Below are 12,997 nucleotides of genomic sequence, written 5' to 3'. Positions count from 1 at the left end.
AACCCCCCCCCCCACCCGCCCCATCCCAACCGTCAACCACACTCCGTCCCCCTCGACACATAAAACCTCAATAAATATTCTTACATTATATATGCATATACATATACATTCGGTATAGCCATACACATTAACCCTCCTTTCCCTTCCTCCCACACCACACTACCGGCCGCCACTACCGCCACCGCCTCCACCACCACAACCATCACCACTACCATCACCACTACCACCACCACCACCACCACAACAACAGCCACTACTCCCCGCCATCCCGGCAGTCCAACTCGACTTATCGCGGACGAGATGCGAGATGCAGCAGCAAGCGAGCTGATAACGAGGAACGTGCTTCCATCGGTCCCCGTGCATGCTGCTCTCGTCGAAGCCTGTCCGCGGGCCCCCGCCGTCTACCCTGCGCCAAGATGGCAGCTGTTTTGACCGTCGAGCAGGAGCAAGTAAGCATTACCGATCCGCAGGTTCCAACTATTTCGTCGGCGAGGCTCGTACCGCTTAAGTGACTTAACCTTCATCGCCGAACGCGCGCGAACGCTAAGTAAACATCCCGTGGCTTCGTCAACCCGCCCCTCTCGCGCGTCCCCACGATCTTTGACTTTGCTCTAGGATTACGTACGCGCGTCCCAGCTCTCGGTTCTTCATGCTCATCCGCATGCCCAGGGACGCATGATAAAGTACCTCGGGAGTGTCCGTCCATTGGCGTCTACTTGTAGATTATTCAAAATCATCGCGTAGTTCATCGCCGCCTTGCCGCAAGTTTTTATGAGCCGGTGACGGGGACAATGACTAGGAGAGTCTCCTTATGTCCGCTGCATTCGGACAAATTCCGAGCCTCCACTTGTTGCTCCTAGCCAAACAATCATAACTCAGCGCTGCAAAAAGACATGCGAATAGAGTAGTGATGTGTCAAATATTAGTGAGCGACTGTTTTGTATTTATTAGGCGACCAAGGAATTCATTGAGATGGTCAATAAATGCAGAGCTGGACGTCGTGTGGGACCGGTCTCCTGGAGTACGGCTGTGAAATTTTTGTCAGCGAGGAAGTTCGAGGTATCCAGGGCATTGGCACTGTACGAGCAGCACGAAGCTACCAGGAGGAGGGAAGGTTTGGCACTCATGGCTCCGACTAGAGAGCCACTGCTGAGCGAGCTGCGCACAGGAAAATTCACAGTCCTGGTATAATGTTCTTGCATTCGACGATGGTTACAATTAGAAAACAATTTAAAGGTTGGAAAGACTAGAGAAACGTTTGCTTGTGCACTTTTGCAGCCTTCTCGAGACTCGACGGGTGCAGCTATAGCCATTTTCACAGCTCACTTGCATCTTCCGCAAAGCACAACCCACCAGACGACCTTGCAGGTAAGGCCCTGCATGGATGGTCAACTATCTCTCTCTCTCTCTCTCTCTCTCTATCTCTCTCTCTGTCCCTCCCCCTCCCCCCTCCCTTCAGCCTTCAACTCCCAGCCACCATGAGGGATGGTCACGTCCTTCCCTCTGCCTGCTGGACAGCTGACTGCTGCTTAGGTGAGCCAAGCCACGTCACATCTAAGGTCGAACGTTGGTCGTTTCAGGGAGTGGTGTACCAGCTGGACGCCGCCCTGGAAAGCAAAGAAACCCAGAAGCACGGCCTAGTCTTCATCTACGACATGTCCGACAGCAAGTACCAGAACTTCGACTACGACCTCTCGCAGAAGATCCTGACCCTGTTAAAGGTGAGTGTCGACGTCCCGAACCTCGGTCGCCCGTCCCGCTCCTCGCCAACTACACCAGGACACGGAGCGGAGCGGAGCGGAGCGGAGCGTAGCCGAGCGAGTCGAGTCGAGTCGAGCACTGGCCGTCTTCCCCGGCGCACATGCGCGCCGTGACGGTCGCTCTGCCCGTGTGTGCGTGCGCGCATCGGCCGCATCGATCGCCCTGGCCAATGGGCGCGCGCGGCTCTTCCCCCTCCAGCCGCGGGGCCGAGGCAAGGTCGCGTGCGCGGGCGCGACTGCGACTGCGACTGGCTGCGCGGCATCGATCCGCGGCTAGTGTCAGCAGCGCCGTCCAGGCCAGTCCCCAGCGAGTGGCCCCGATTCCCGCGCACGCGGCACACGACCGGGACCCCGGGCACTCCCCTCCCCATTCCCCCCGGCTCACCACTCCCAATCGACAAACAACGAGCACCAGGTTCCCGCTAAGGCCCCGTGTCGGTTATCTCGCACCCGCAGGGCGGCTACCCGGCCAAGCTGAAGAAGGTCCTCATCGTGACGGCCCCCCTCTGGTTCAAGGCGCCCTTCAAGATCCTGCGGCTCTTCGTGCGCGAGAAGCTGCGCGAGCGCGTGTTCACCGTCTCGATACCCCAGCTGAGCCTGCACATACCGAGGGAGTCGCTACCGCGGCGCCTGGGTGGCGGCTTGGAGGTGCAGCATGAGACCTGGTTGCTGCACTGCCTCAAGTCCATGACGAACCGGGCCGGGGCCGAGCCGCCGTGCGAGGTATGTCATAGTGGGGCGCATCGTCCGACTGGAGCAATGGCCGACCTAAGCGCCTGTCCTCAGGTGGCGGCTGGGCCACCGAGTGCCGCGGGCAGCAGCAGCAGCGGCGGTAGCAGCCCCAGGAGTCCAGCTAGCCCGACCCCGGAGGCTACCCGCCCTCGGCCTGGCGAGACCGAGCTCCCCGCCTCGGAGGAGGCCCCATCGCCACTGCAGCCGCCGTCCTCGGCGAGCTCGGGCTTCAGCGACGACGACAGCCTGCACGGGGAGCCGGGCCTTCAGGCCGTCAGTATGGAGCAGCTCGTCGAGGCGATACACGCTAGGGGACGCGCGGGCCTCGTCGCCGAGTACATGGAAATCAAGAAGCGGCCGCCGGACGGCACCTTCACCAGCGCCAAGTAACGACGAATCAATCGCACATGCTCGCGCGCACGCACACTATGTACGCTGACCACCACCTGATGCAAATCCGTTTCGTTCTAGGCTCAAGGCCAACCTCACCAAGAACAGGTACACGGACGTGCTCTGCTACGATCACAGCCGCGTTTGCCTGTCACAATTGGACAACGATCCGACCTCCGATTACATAAACGCCAACTTCGTCGACGGCTATAAGCAGAAGAACGCTTTTATCAGTACCCAGGGTCCGCTATCCAAGACTTGCGGTGACTTCTGGAGGATGATCTGGGAGCAGCAGACGCTTGTCGTCGTCATGACTACGAGGTGAGCACGCCATTAGGCATTAGTTTCGCATTGTCTACCGCACTACTTCTTCGCCCTACTCTCGCACCAGGTTACTTCCTCCGTCCTATCTTACATATCCATCGTTTCCATCTCGGAATCGAGATGCATCGTGTTGTAAGTCTGACATTATTATTGTCCGTGTGCATCGCTAAAGTTGGAGCCTCTGCCGCCTCCATCCAAGGTTAATTTTCTATTTTTAAATACGTGTTGTGTAACGAGGTTAGTTGATTTGGCTTTTCGCGGTTCGCTTAATTTTCCGACCTTCGAAATTTTAATAAGGAATTTGCTGCACGGTCATTATTGCTTAAGGATAATGGAAGTCGAATAGCGAATTTAGAGTCGGACAACATGCATTACGCTATCACATACCTAAGGCTTCTTGTTCCAATGATTTGCATGAAATTTGTCTGTGTTTTTTTAATGTTTTTTTTTTTGCATTTTCATAAATTGGTAAGAAGGGCCGAACGTTTGCTCGTTCACGAGGCTCCATCTCGTCTTTGTCAATTTTTATTACATTCATATTACATATTATTTGTTGACAATGTGTTCGCTATATACATTGCTCAGAGACTAAAATATTTTGTTAATTTCAAAACGCTAAATCGCAGATTATCATTGCGTTTCAATGGACTTGGAAAACATTGAAATAAAAAAAATAAAGAGAGAGAGAGAGAGAGAGAGAGAGAGAGAAACATGATGAAATGCTAATATTTCATCAATATTTAGGAAAGTAATATCAATTAATGACTGTAATAGTGATACACAAGAAGTTTTCAAAATGATAATCAATGTAAATTGAAACGCTATTAGAGTTGTAGAACGTGAGCGTACCAAATGTGCACAATACTGGGGTCCGGAAGCTGGTGATCAAGTTACAGCAGGTGGTTTCACAGTTACGACTCTTGAAGTTGATACCAATCCAGATTATACAATATCCAAGCTTCTTCTTAAGAATAACAAGGTAATTACAAATTTATTACAAAGATATCAAATAAGCATATCTACATTCTGTAAAGGACATTGCAATAAAATTTTATTACATTGCATAGCCGATACATTAAATGTAAGCAGACTTACATTGTGTTTATTAATTTTAAATACTATTTTATATGTAATAAAAATATATGCATAAGTACAGGCACATCTGCAAATTCCATAAATGTTATTGCGGTTGAAATAAATCTTTCTTTTCCAGTTTCAATCGATTAAGCGAATATTCAAGATGAAACAAATTTTTAAGCGCATGTAACAATTTTTAACTTTATGCAAGGTCTGTCTTCTTTGTTAAAAGATTAAAATAGATGACAATTATGAATGAATAACGTTAAAAAAAAAAAAATTATAAATAAATAAATAATAATAATAATAAATAAAACAAAACAATAGAGAAACTATTTGTCAAATTTGTTTCTATTTCTCATATATTATAATTACTGTGGAAAAAAAAAGAAATATTTAAATTCATTAAATCATGATTTAACGTTATGGTTTTGGAAAAATTAAGCTTTAAAAATAATTTAAAATAAAACTCGTAACCCAAGGAAATTAAATATGTAAAAGTTATTTATCATTTAAATATTGCTTCAGTAAGAAATTCAGAGTAGTCGAGTTATTTTTTATAATGATCAAATGAAAATAATGTTCAAATCAGTATAATGTAGAGCAAGAATATATTTAATTTTATTTTGCTACAAATATAATTTCAGTGACAAATCGCTTTTATTTGTTTGTAATTAATTACGTTTATCAAAGTGAGTTAAGTATGTAAATATTAATTTCTTGTACTAAAGAGTATGTCATGTACTTGTTTACATAAACAAAGACACAGAGATAATCTGTGATAATATTTTACTTTTATCTCTCGATTGTATCAGCAATAGTATTGTGACATACTTGCAGATTTTTAATTTTTGTTTACATGCCTTTGTATAAAATATTCGTACTACTTGAGTTACACATAATTTATCTGTGCAAATCATAACTAATTTACAGCAGTTTTGCTCGCTTAAACTCTGCTAATATTTTTTAATGCATTCAGTATAAACACTTCATATTACAATGATAGTTTATTTGTAATTAAATTAACTTTAATATTTAAATATCTATTATCTATTATCTGTTATCGTTATAATATAATTGATATAATAAACTTATTCTAGAATTTTATATACCACATGAGCTATATTGTTTACAATAGATTTATCATTATCAAAAAATTGTCGTTCATTTTTAAAAATGATTTACGAATACTCTCGACTAAATATTTTTCTAAAAATGCTGTTTCGCAATTCTCTTTTTTTGTCAAATTTAATTTAACGAAGAATTATTAAAAAAAAAAAAAAAAAAAAAAAAAAAAAAAAAGAAAAAAAAAGTTTTTCTTTTTTATAAATAATCTACTGCAACAAAGATGGTCGAATTATTTTTGTAAATATGAAGTCTAAATGATTCGTCATTAGAAAATTAATTAGAATGAAAGAAAGCAAGTCTCGTATGTGATTAATTTGTCTATTCTTTGCATTAAAATTTTGCAATTATATTGTAAATCGCGTTTTAATCAATTATTTAATAAATGCGAAATATTGGCATAAATATGAAAACTAAACTCTCAAATTATTAATATGGAAAGCATTTAGATAAAAGAATTTTAATTACATTATATATTAAGAACAAAAAAATTTTTTTTTTTCATTTAAATTATATGCTTTGGCAGAGTGAATTGTTATATAATTGGAGATTATAAAGATAATAGTAATTTTATAAATAAAATCTAGCTTCACGGATATGAATTATTTGGTAAAGCAATTGTGCTATAAGATGACACACGTGTGTCTCTACGTGTACAATACAATATAATCTTACTGTATAAAAATTAAATAGATCATTGAATGTGCTATTAATTGTTAAAACTTTGCATTACTTTAATACATTTATTGAAATTAAATATAAATTTCAAGCAATTCGAACCGAAGGAAACCTCTTTAAAATAATTTAAAGTAATAACAATGTTGTGTAAAGGAAAACTTTAAAAATAAATTTCACGTCCTCATATACGTAATATTTAACGTTCCTTTACCTTAAATTAGGTTACGGATAATGCGTTTGAATAAATCTGGTTTATTTTAAGCTTTCAAATAATCATTCGATTCGAATCGTAATTTAGATTAATAAAAAAAGTACACAAAACGTAAAATCAACGAATTACAAATACTTAAAAGCGAATAAAAAAATTTTTTAGGCCAAAGTTGCCAATAGTTTTTTTTTCGCCCCCAATTAACGTCGCATTAAATAATTTGCTTTTAGTGATTAATAAAGCGAGATATCTTTTACATAATTCTATGATACACAATATCACATTAGCCTCTCGTGATGTATTCTTCTTCTTCTTCTTCTTCTTCTTCTTATTATTATTATTGTTAAGAAATTCTTTATGTAATGCACGATTATTTAAAGATGCAAATGTTATATTTGTTTTCCATTATTTTTCCATTTAATGATAATTTGATGATTTATGGTTGACTTGAGCAGCTGCTTCGGAGCAGGTAAATCGATCGATCGATCTCGTATCCCTCGTAATATTTTATATTATATCCCTCGAAAATTCGAATGCTTAAAAATAAATGCCAAGGGCGATATAAGGCTGAACGAAGAACGTATTCGTTTTATCATTCGTAAGAATAAATGTTATTTGGAAAAGCTAATCTTCTGTTTTGATTATGCAGACTGAAGAGACTCGGGAGGTCTGCCACATGCTGTACACAGCCTGGCCAGATTACGGAGTACCCCAGTCAGCCAAGGCCCTTCTGCAATTTCTGTCCCTGGTGCGGCAACAGCAAAACAAATTGCTGGCTAATCGAGGCGACACATGGGCTGGTCATCCGAGGGGACCGCCGATCGTCGTGCACTGCAGCGCCGGCATCGGGAGGACAGGTAGGCGAGGAGAGGCCCCACGAGGCCGGTCGGATGTGAGATGCGTATCGATCGTGGATAGCGACTAACGAGGCTTTTCGCTTGCCAGGTACCTTCTGCACCCTCGACATCTGCACGTCCAGGCTCGAGGACATTGGGACCGTCGATATCCGGGGTACGGTCGAGCGGATACGAGCACAGCGAGCCTTCAGTATTCAAATGCCAGATCAATACGTGTTTTGTCATCGTGCGCTCGCCGAATACGCTCTCTCACGAGCAATGCTCAGCCCCCAGCACCTTGCCATGTTACCACCGACTATCGAGGACGACTCCGACTAGTTTACCAATTTATATTTATAGCCCGTTCACCTAATTAACTATAACATACCGCTCGCACAAGTATGTTTACAATAAGATATTTTATTATCATTTTACCTACCGTTCATTCTCTCGCTCATATTAGCCATACTCAAGCAAGTTTCCAATACACTTACAGTACCTATGCAAAGCAAAGACATGGCAAGGACACGCGCGCCATCCTCATAAGCCACGCTCATTCTTGTGCCCGGAAAACATAATAAAATAATGGTGGCTTGCTAATCGAATTGTTCTCGCGGTCTAAAGCGGAGATATATTATCAATTTGTCAATCGCAAATTAACAATCTCATTGAGTCGTGATATTTCGCATTATTCCAGTATTTCACTTAAAGTAACGGGACAAAAATCTTTTGCTACTAAAATAGTCATTAAAAAGTGAAGAGAAAGAAGTAAGTGCAAAAAGAACTATGTATCTTAATAAAAATGGAAAATATTAATAATAATGATTTTGCATTAAATGCACATTTATTTATCAAGTTTAAATAAAAACAAAAAAAAAAATAACAAATAAATAAATACAAAAAAAGAAAAAATTTTTATAACATTGATCCGATATTCATTTACGTAATAATACAATAATGAATAATGCACAAAGTATGTAGTAATTTTGCTTCTCGATAACATAATATTTAACAATTTTCCTTACGAGGTACGAAATTCTTCCACGTAGATGTACAATTTTAATTCTCAATTTCCAAGGCCCAAGAAATTTTTTACTTATCCACTTTCTATTAAAAAACAGTCGATTTTCTATGATAAAATCCCATAAATATTTGCTGTTATAAATAAGAGTGTTAGTTGACGATTAATATCTTCAAGTGATTGATAGGCATTTCCGATGGATGACCAAAAATTACATTAAACAATTGTCAAGATTTCAACTTTTCTGCATCGTAAAACTTCATTTTTTAATGCTTTCTTGTGCAATGTACTATTTTGACAATTCTCTTTAGACAAATAGAATATAATTACATAAGATGCTCATAAAAATTATAATTGCATCTATTGTAGTAAATTAACAAAACTCATTTCCATTATCTTTTTCAATGCAAATTTTACTTCAATGTCACGGATTCGATGTAATCAATGTTTTATGTGAATTTCGTGAAAAATATACTATAGCCATTGACAATTTTCATGATAACATTGTGATACATTTTGTAATAATATTTAATGGTCAAGTTATTCCAAAATTAATCGATTGAGCATGCTACCTCTTCCGATAATACTAAATTATCGATTCTTGTGCATTTTCATGATTTTCTCAGATTGTAAAAATTGACGACAAGAGAGAGAGAGAGAGAGAGAGAGAGAGAGAGAGAATGAAAAAGTGTTTTATCAAAAAGTAATTATTTTCTGTTAGATCTTAAGCTGCAGAAAGGTTATAGATATTAAGTATGTACGAATGTGTGTGTGTGTGTGTGTGTGTGTGTGTGTGTGTACATGTCGAGTGTACACCAGATTCCATCGATCGATCGAACGAACGGTATTCCTTCTTATCATTAATTGCACTTTGGTAGTTTAACTTAGTTCAAAAGAACACAATACTTTCTAATTTCTACTTGTGTACGTATGTATATGTGTATTATGTGTACGTGTATGTGTATGTTTGTACACGCGCTAAATATATGTATAACATATGTTCAATGTAGCGCATATATTTACATGTGATTTTATTATAATTTTAGACGACTGGATTTTTTTGTTTATAATCCTTACGTAGACGATCGCGTATCTTTGATCTTTATCGAATTTTCATTTCTACCCCTTACCATAATTACATGAACTAATTTTTCATGTATTTATTATAAATTATGGAATATAATTTTTTCCAAATCTATGACTGTATTCATTATAATACAAGTATTATTATTAAAAACAAAAACAAACAAAAACAAAATAAAATCTAAAAAGCAAAAAACAAAAAACAAAATTCAAGTCGAATGCTTTGAAACATTGAGACTCTATTCTGAAGTATTCATTTGTCTATAGCATGTTCAGTAAGCTGACAGTATTATATTTTTAGACTATCATCAACTTGCTATTATGTTTGTGTATATTACATGAATTATCCGTGTCAAATTACGTCCTTAAAAGTTCAAATTCAGAAAAGAGAATATTATAAAAAAAAAAAAAATACGTGAAGATAAGGCCCGATCATTTCTGATGAAAATATAAAGTTAAGCGAGTCATTTCTCTTAATACCTAAGAGATCACGTGGTTGTTAAGTAAATCTTTATTGTCAATCGATACATTAATCTCCTAAATGTACATTTATATTTTACCATGGAAAAATTTGGCGATTCTCATGTCCCGGTATAAATATAAATCGAATTCAAAATAAGAATTGTATATAAATTATTAGATTATATTGGATCATTCCAAGGTTTCGCATTAAAGCCCTATTACATGTATGTAATTTTTATCTTGTTAACATCGAGAGAAGTTCCAGAGAATATCGTCTCGTAGACCATAGGAAATTGTTTATACTATATACTCTATCTGGGCGTGGAAATTGTTATTTTATTTATTTATTAAATGGCATATTGTATTATAATAATTTCTTAATTCTAATATTCAAACCGTATTCTACGAAGTAACTATCATTTTAATATAAAAAGTACTAAAAACAATAACAATCATTAATTGTAATTATCAATTGCCTATTATCAATGTAGTAATAAAAATTGCTTGGCATTTTGTCACGTTCTTTGTCAGCCAGATTAATCGACTTCGTTAACACACGTTTGTTTGTATTTTTAACCAAAAATAACGTTCTCCAGACTTTCTCTCTATTAAGGTGAGAAGAGTCTTTTAATATTAGTCTCCTCATATTCAATTTCAGAGGATTCTTATTACGAGCAAACATGTTAGCAAATTTTACTCAAATTTCGAATTCATTTTTCGAAGTGCCGGATAGCAAATTGTGGAATGAGATATTTTATATAAAATATATTAATATCATATAGAGCTTGTTAAATTATTCTATAAAATGGGGGGGGGGAAAAAAAAGAAAAAAAAAAGGAAGAAAGATTTTTCATCTAAAACGAATTACTGCGATATTAATTTACTCTTATTGTAATAATATACAGTCATATTGTTACTGTCTTGTTACGCGTAGATCATACTTATTTGATGTTATTGTTAAAGTAATATGAGCTTACGTAAATGTGATTCGTGAGTGGTGTAAACGCAATGAAGTTAGAGCCTAAACAGTAGGAGGAGAGCTTAGATCTGACGACAAAATGTCGAATCTCATTATTATATTTAAAGGCGAATAATCGCAGATTTAAACTCTAAATCCCAGTGGGAGGATACGATGTCTGTATTATAAGCCATGTGTGCTCTCATTTTCAGTACGTTACCTGTAATACGTGCCAATTTGAATTAAATTTGTTCAAGCCCAAATCCAATTGCACATAATGTTTCATTAATGGATTAATTTTGAGCAATTAAATTTCTGATCTACGATGGATACCTGAAATTCCTCTCTTTCACTTCGTGATAATTAATTTCTCAATTACCGATAGCCGTCCCTATTGTGCAAAGACGGAATTTTCAGTCGTCCAATAAACAATTTCTTTCTTTTTTTATTTTTTTTTTTTAGCCTCGATGGGTGTCTCAACTAATCTCATACACATAACTGTCAAGCCATCATGAAATTTATAAAAAAAACTCTTTCATCTACGAGAGATTTAGCGTGAAACTCAATTGAATGTATAATAACGTGTCATTTGGTAATCGCCTCGAAACGAATCATATTTTAAAGCTTGAATAATTTATAATAACCATGGTTAGCGCCGCTATCAATGCTATCAGCGATATCGATGTCATATTAATAACGCAGTGACTTTTTAGAATAGAACGATATTAAAGTAATAAATCGAAAAATGTCCCATTCCACTAGTAAGAATATTGAACGGGAGGGGGGTAGCGATGATGAGAGTAATCTCTGCGAGACAATGTTTATATAACGTTTATCCTTGAGCAAGCAGGAGAAAGATTACATGCGTGTCGCTAATAACGGGGCACGTAAAAGGCGATACCCTTTGAGGGTTTGGGCGAGAAGGGAAGTGGGGTGGTTCCTACAAATTGTTCGCCCGTAGCGAAATGTTATGGTCGTTAATGGTGTATGTGAAAGGTGGAGGAGGACGCGTGCATCGTTGATAATTGTGATTGTTGTCGAGAGATACCGTTAGTCATGGCAAATCTCGCGATTGGACGCGCGAAAGCGACGCGTTAGAGATGCAACGGAGGTTGAAGCTCCGCTCTCTCACGGTGATCTACCTTACTTTCATTTGCGAGTCATTAAATTATTGTGACTGATGTCTGGCTTGGACGAGGCAGATATTCAGCTCGTGTCCTGTGTACGCGCGATAACTCAATAGAGACAAAGAGAGGGAAATAGAGATATAGAAGAGATTTTATGGATCCCGATAAATGAAATATTATAGATTCATCAAGGGCGCGAATAATGATTTTTTGAGGTGCCTTTCTCCGAGCAGCGAATGCTTGCACCAATGTACTCGTTCAAATTATATAGATAAACTTTTATAATGACTGCTCCGCCGTATTTTCGCTCATAGATATAACGAACATAAAGTTCCTGAACTAATAACGTTGACAGATAATGGAGCTCCCCCGGAGCTGTTTGGAAAGTTTCTTTAACACGCCAATAATTAAATTTCTTTCTCTATTTTACTGCACGAGAAAAGGCACCGCAACTGCTAACACTAATTATTCCTACATAAGTAACTGATCTTATGAAATCCGGGGGTTAAAAAAAAAAAAAAAAAAAAAAAAAAAAAAATACAAACGTATGGATGATAAAGAAATAGATAAATAAAGCATTAAACGAATAATTCTGCAAAAACAATAATTCTCTGTACAAGGCTTGAATATGCATTATGTGCATATGTGTATTGTTAATATTATCTGCCTAAAGTCTGAAAACTTATAAATAAAAGTATGTAAAATGTGGATATATGTAAGCGCGCATGCGCATATGTCATTTGTACGTGTATATAAAGTATATATGCATGTATAAATGTACATAAATAAGATAAAAAAAAAAAAGAAAGTTGTATTAAGTATATAAAAAAAAAACAAAAAAAAACAAAAAAAAAAAAAATGAATTGGTGTAAGAAATAGAGAGATGGAGATATTATAAAATTGTATATAACATAAGATGAAATAATTATTGTATACTTATTTAATCAAATTAATAATAATTTAATATATTGCAAATATTAATAGTCACTGTTAATCTTATTGTAAATCTCATTCATCCCTAATCCGTTCCAAGTGAGTTTTATCAATTGTAAGCCATCGGATGAAGAAATAAATTTATTTTCATTGTTGTATGAAAATTATGTATTTTATTGAACAAACATTGTTTATTAGTTTTCTATAATAATAAATAACAATAAATATAGTCGATTTAAGGCATCTTTCTCGAAAGTAGTTATTAATTTCTTTCGCCAAGGAG

At 37.8% G+C, this 12,997-nt stretch overlaps 1 protein-coding gene across 2 annotated transcripts; it reads left to right on the top strand.

The window, feature by feature from the left end:
* The first annotated feature begins 228 nt into the window (after positions 1 to 228).
* Ptpmeg2 (Protein tyrosine phosphatase Meg2) lies at positions 229 to 7,966 on the top strand. 2 transcript variants are annotated; one of them, XM_011500767.1, is made up of 9 exons: positions 229 to 1,185; positions 1,279 to 1,368; positions 1,581 to 1,721; positions 2,217 to 2,483; positions 2,547 to 2,878; positions 2,964 to 3,203; positions 4,035 to 4,185; positions 6,944 to 7,151; positions 7,240 to 7,966. In XM_011500767.1, exons 1-9 carry the CDS (start codon positions 973 to 975, stop codon positions 7,467 to 7,469), a joined length of 1,872 nt encoding a protein of 623 aa, XP_011499069.1. In that variant the 5' UTR covers positions 229 to 972; the 3' UTR covers positions 7,470 to 7,966. The 2 variants fall into 2 exon arrangements, with proteins under 2 accessions (XP_011499069.1, XP_011499068.1); XM_011500766.1 differs by having other exon boundaries at positions 2,217 to 2,878.
* The last annotated feature ends 5,031 nt before the right edge of the window (positions 7,967 to 12,997 follow it).

This window comes from Ceratosolen solmsi, unplaced genomic scaffold (assembly GCF_000503995.2).
Source record: "Ceratosolen solmsi marchali unplaced genomic scaffold, CerSol_1.0 scaffold27, whole genome shotgun sequence".
NCBI classification, from domain to species: domain Eukaryota; kingdom Metazoa; phylum Arthropoda; class Insecta; order Hymenoptera; family Agaonidae; genus Ceratosolen; species Ceratosolen solmsi.
Note: the sequence above shows the minus strand (reverse complement) of the source record. Positions and strands in the feature narration are given on the sequence as shown.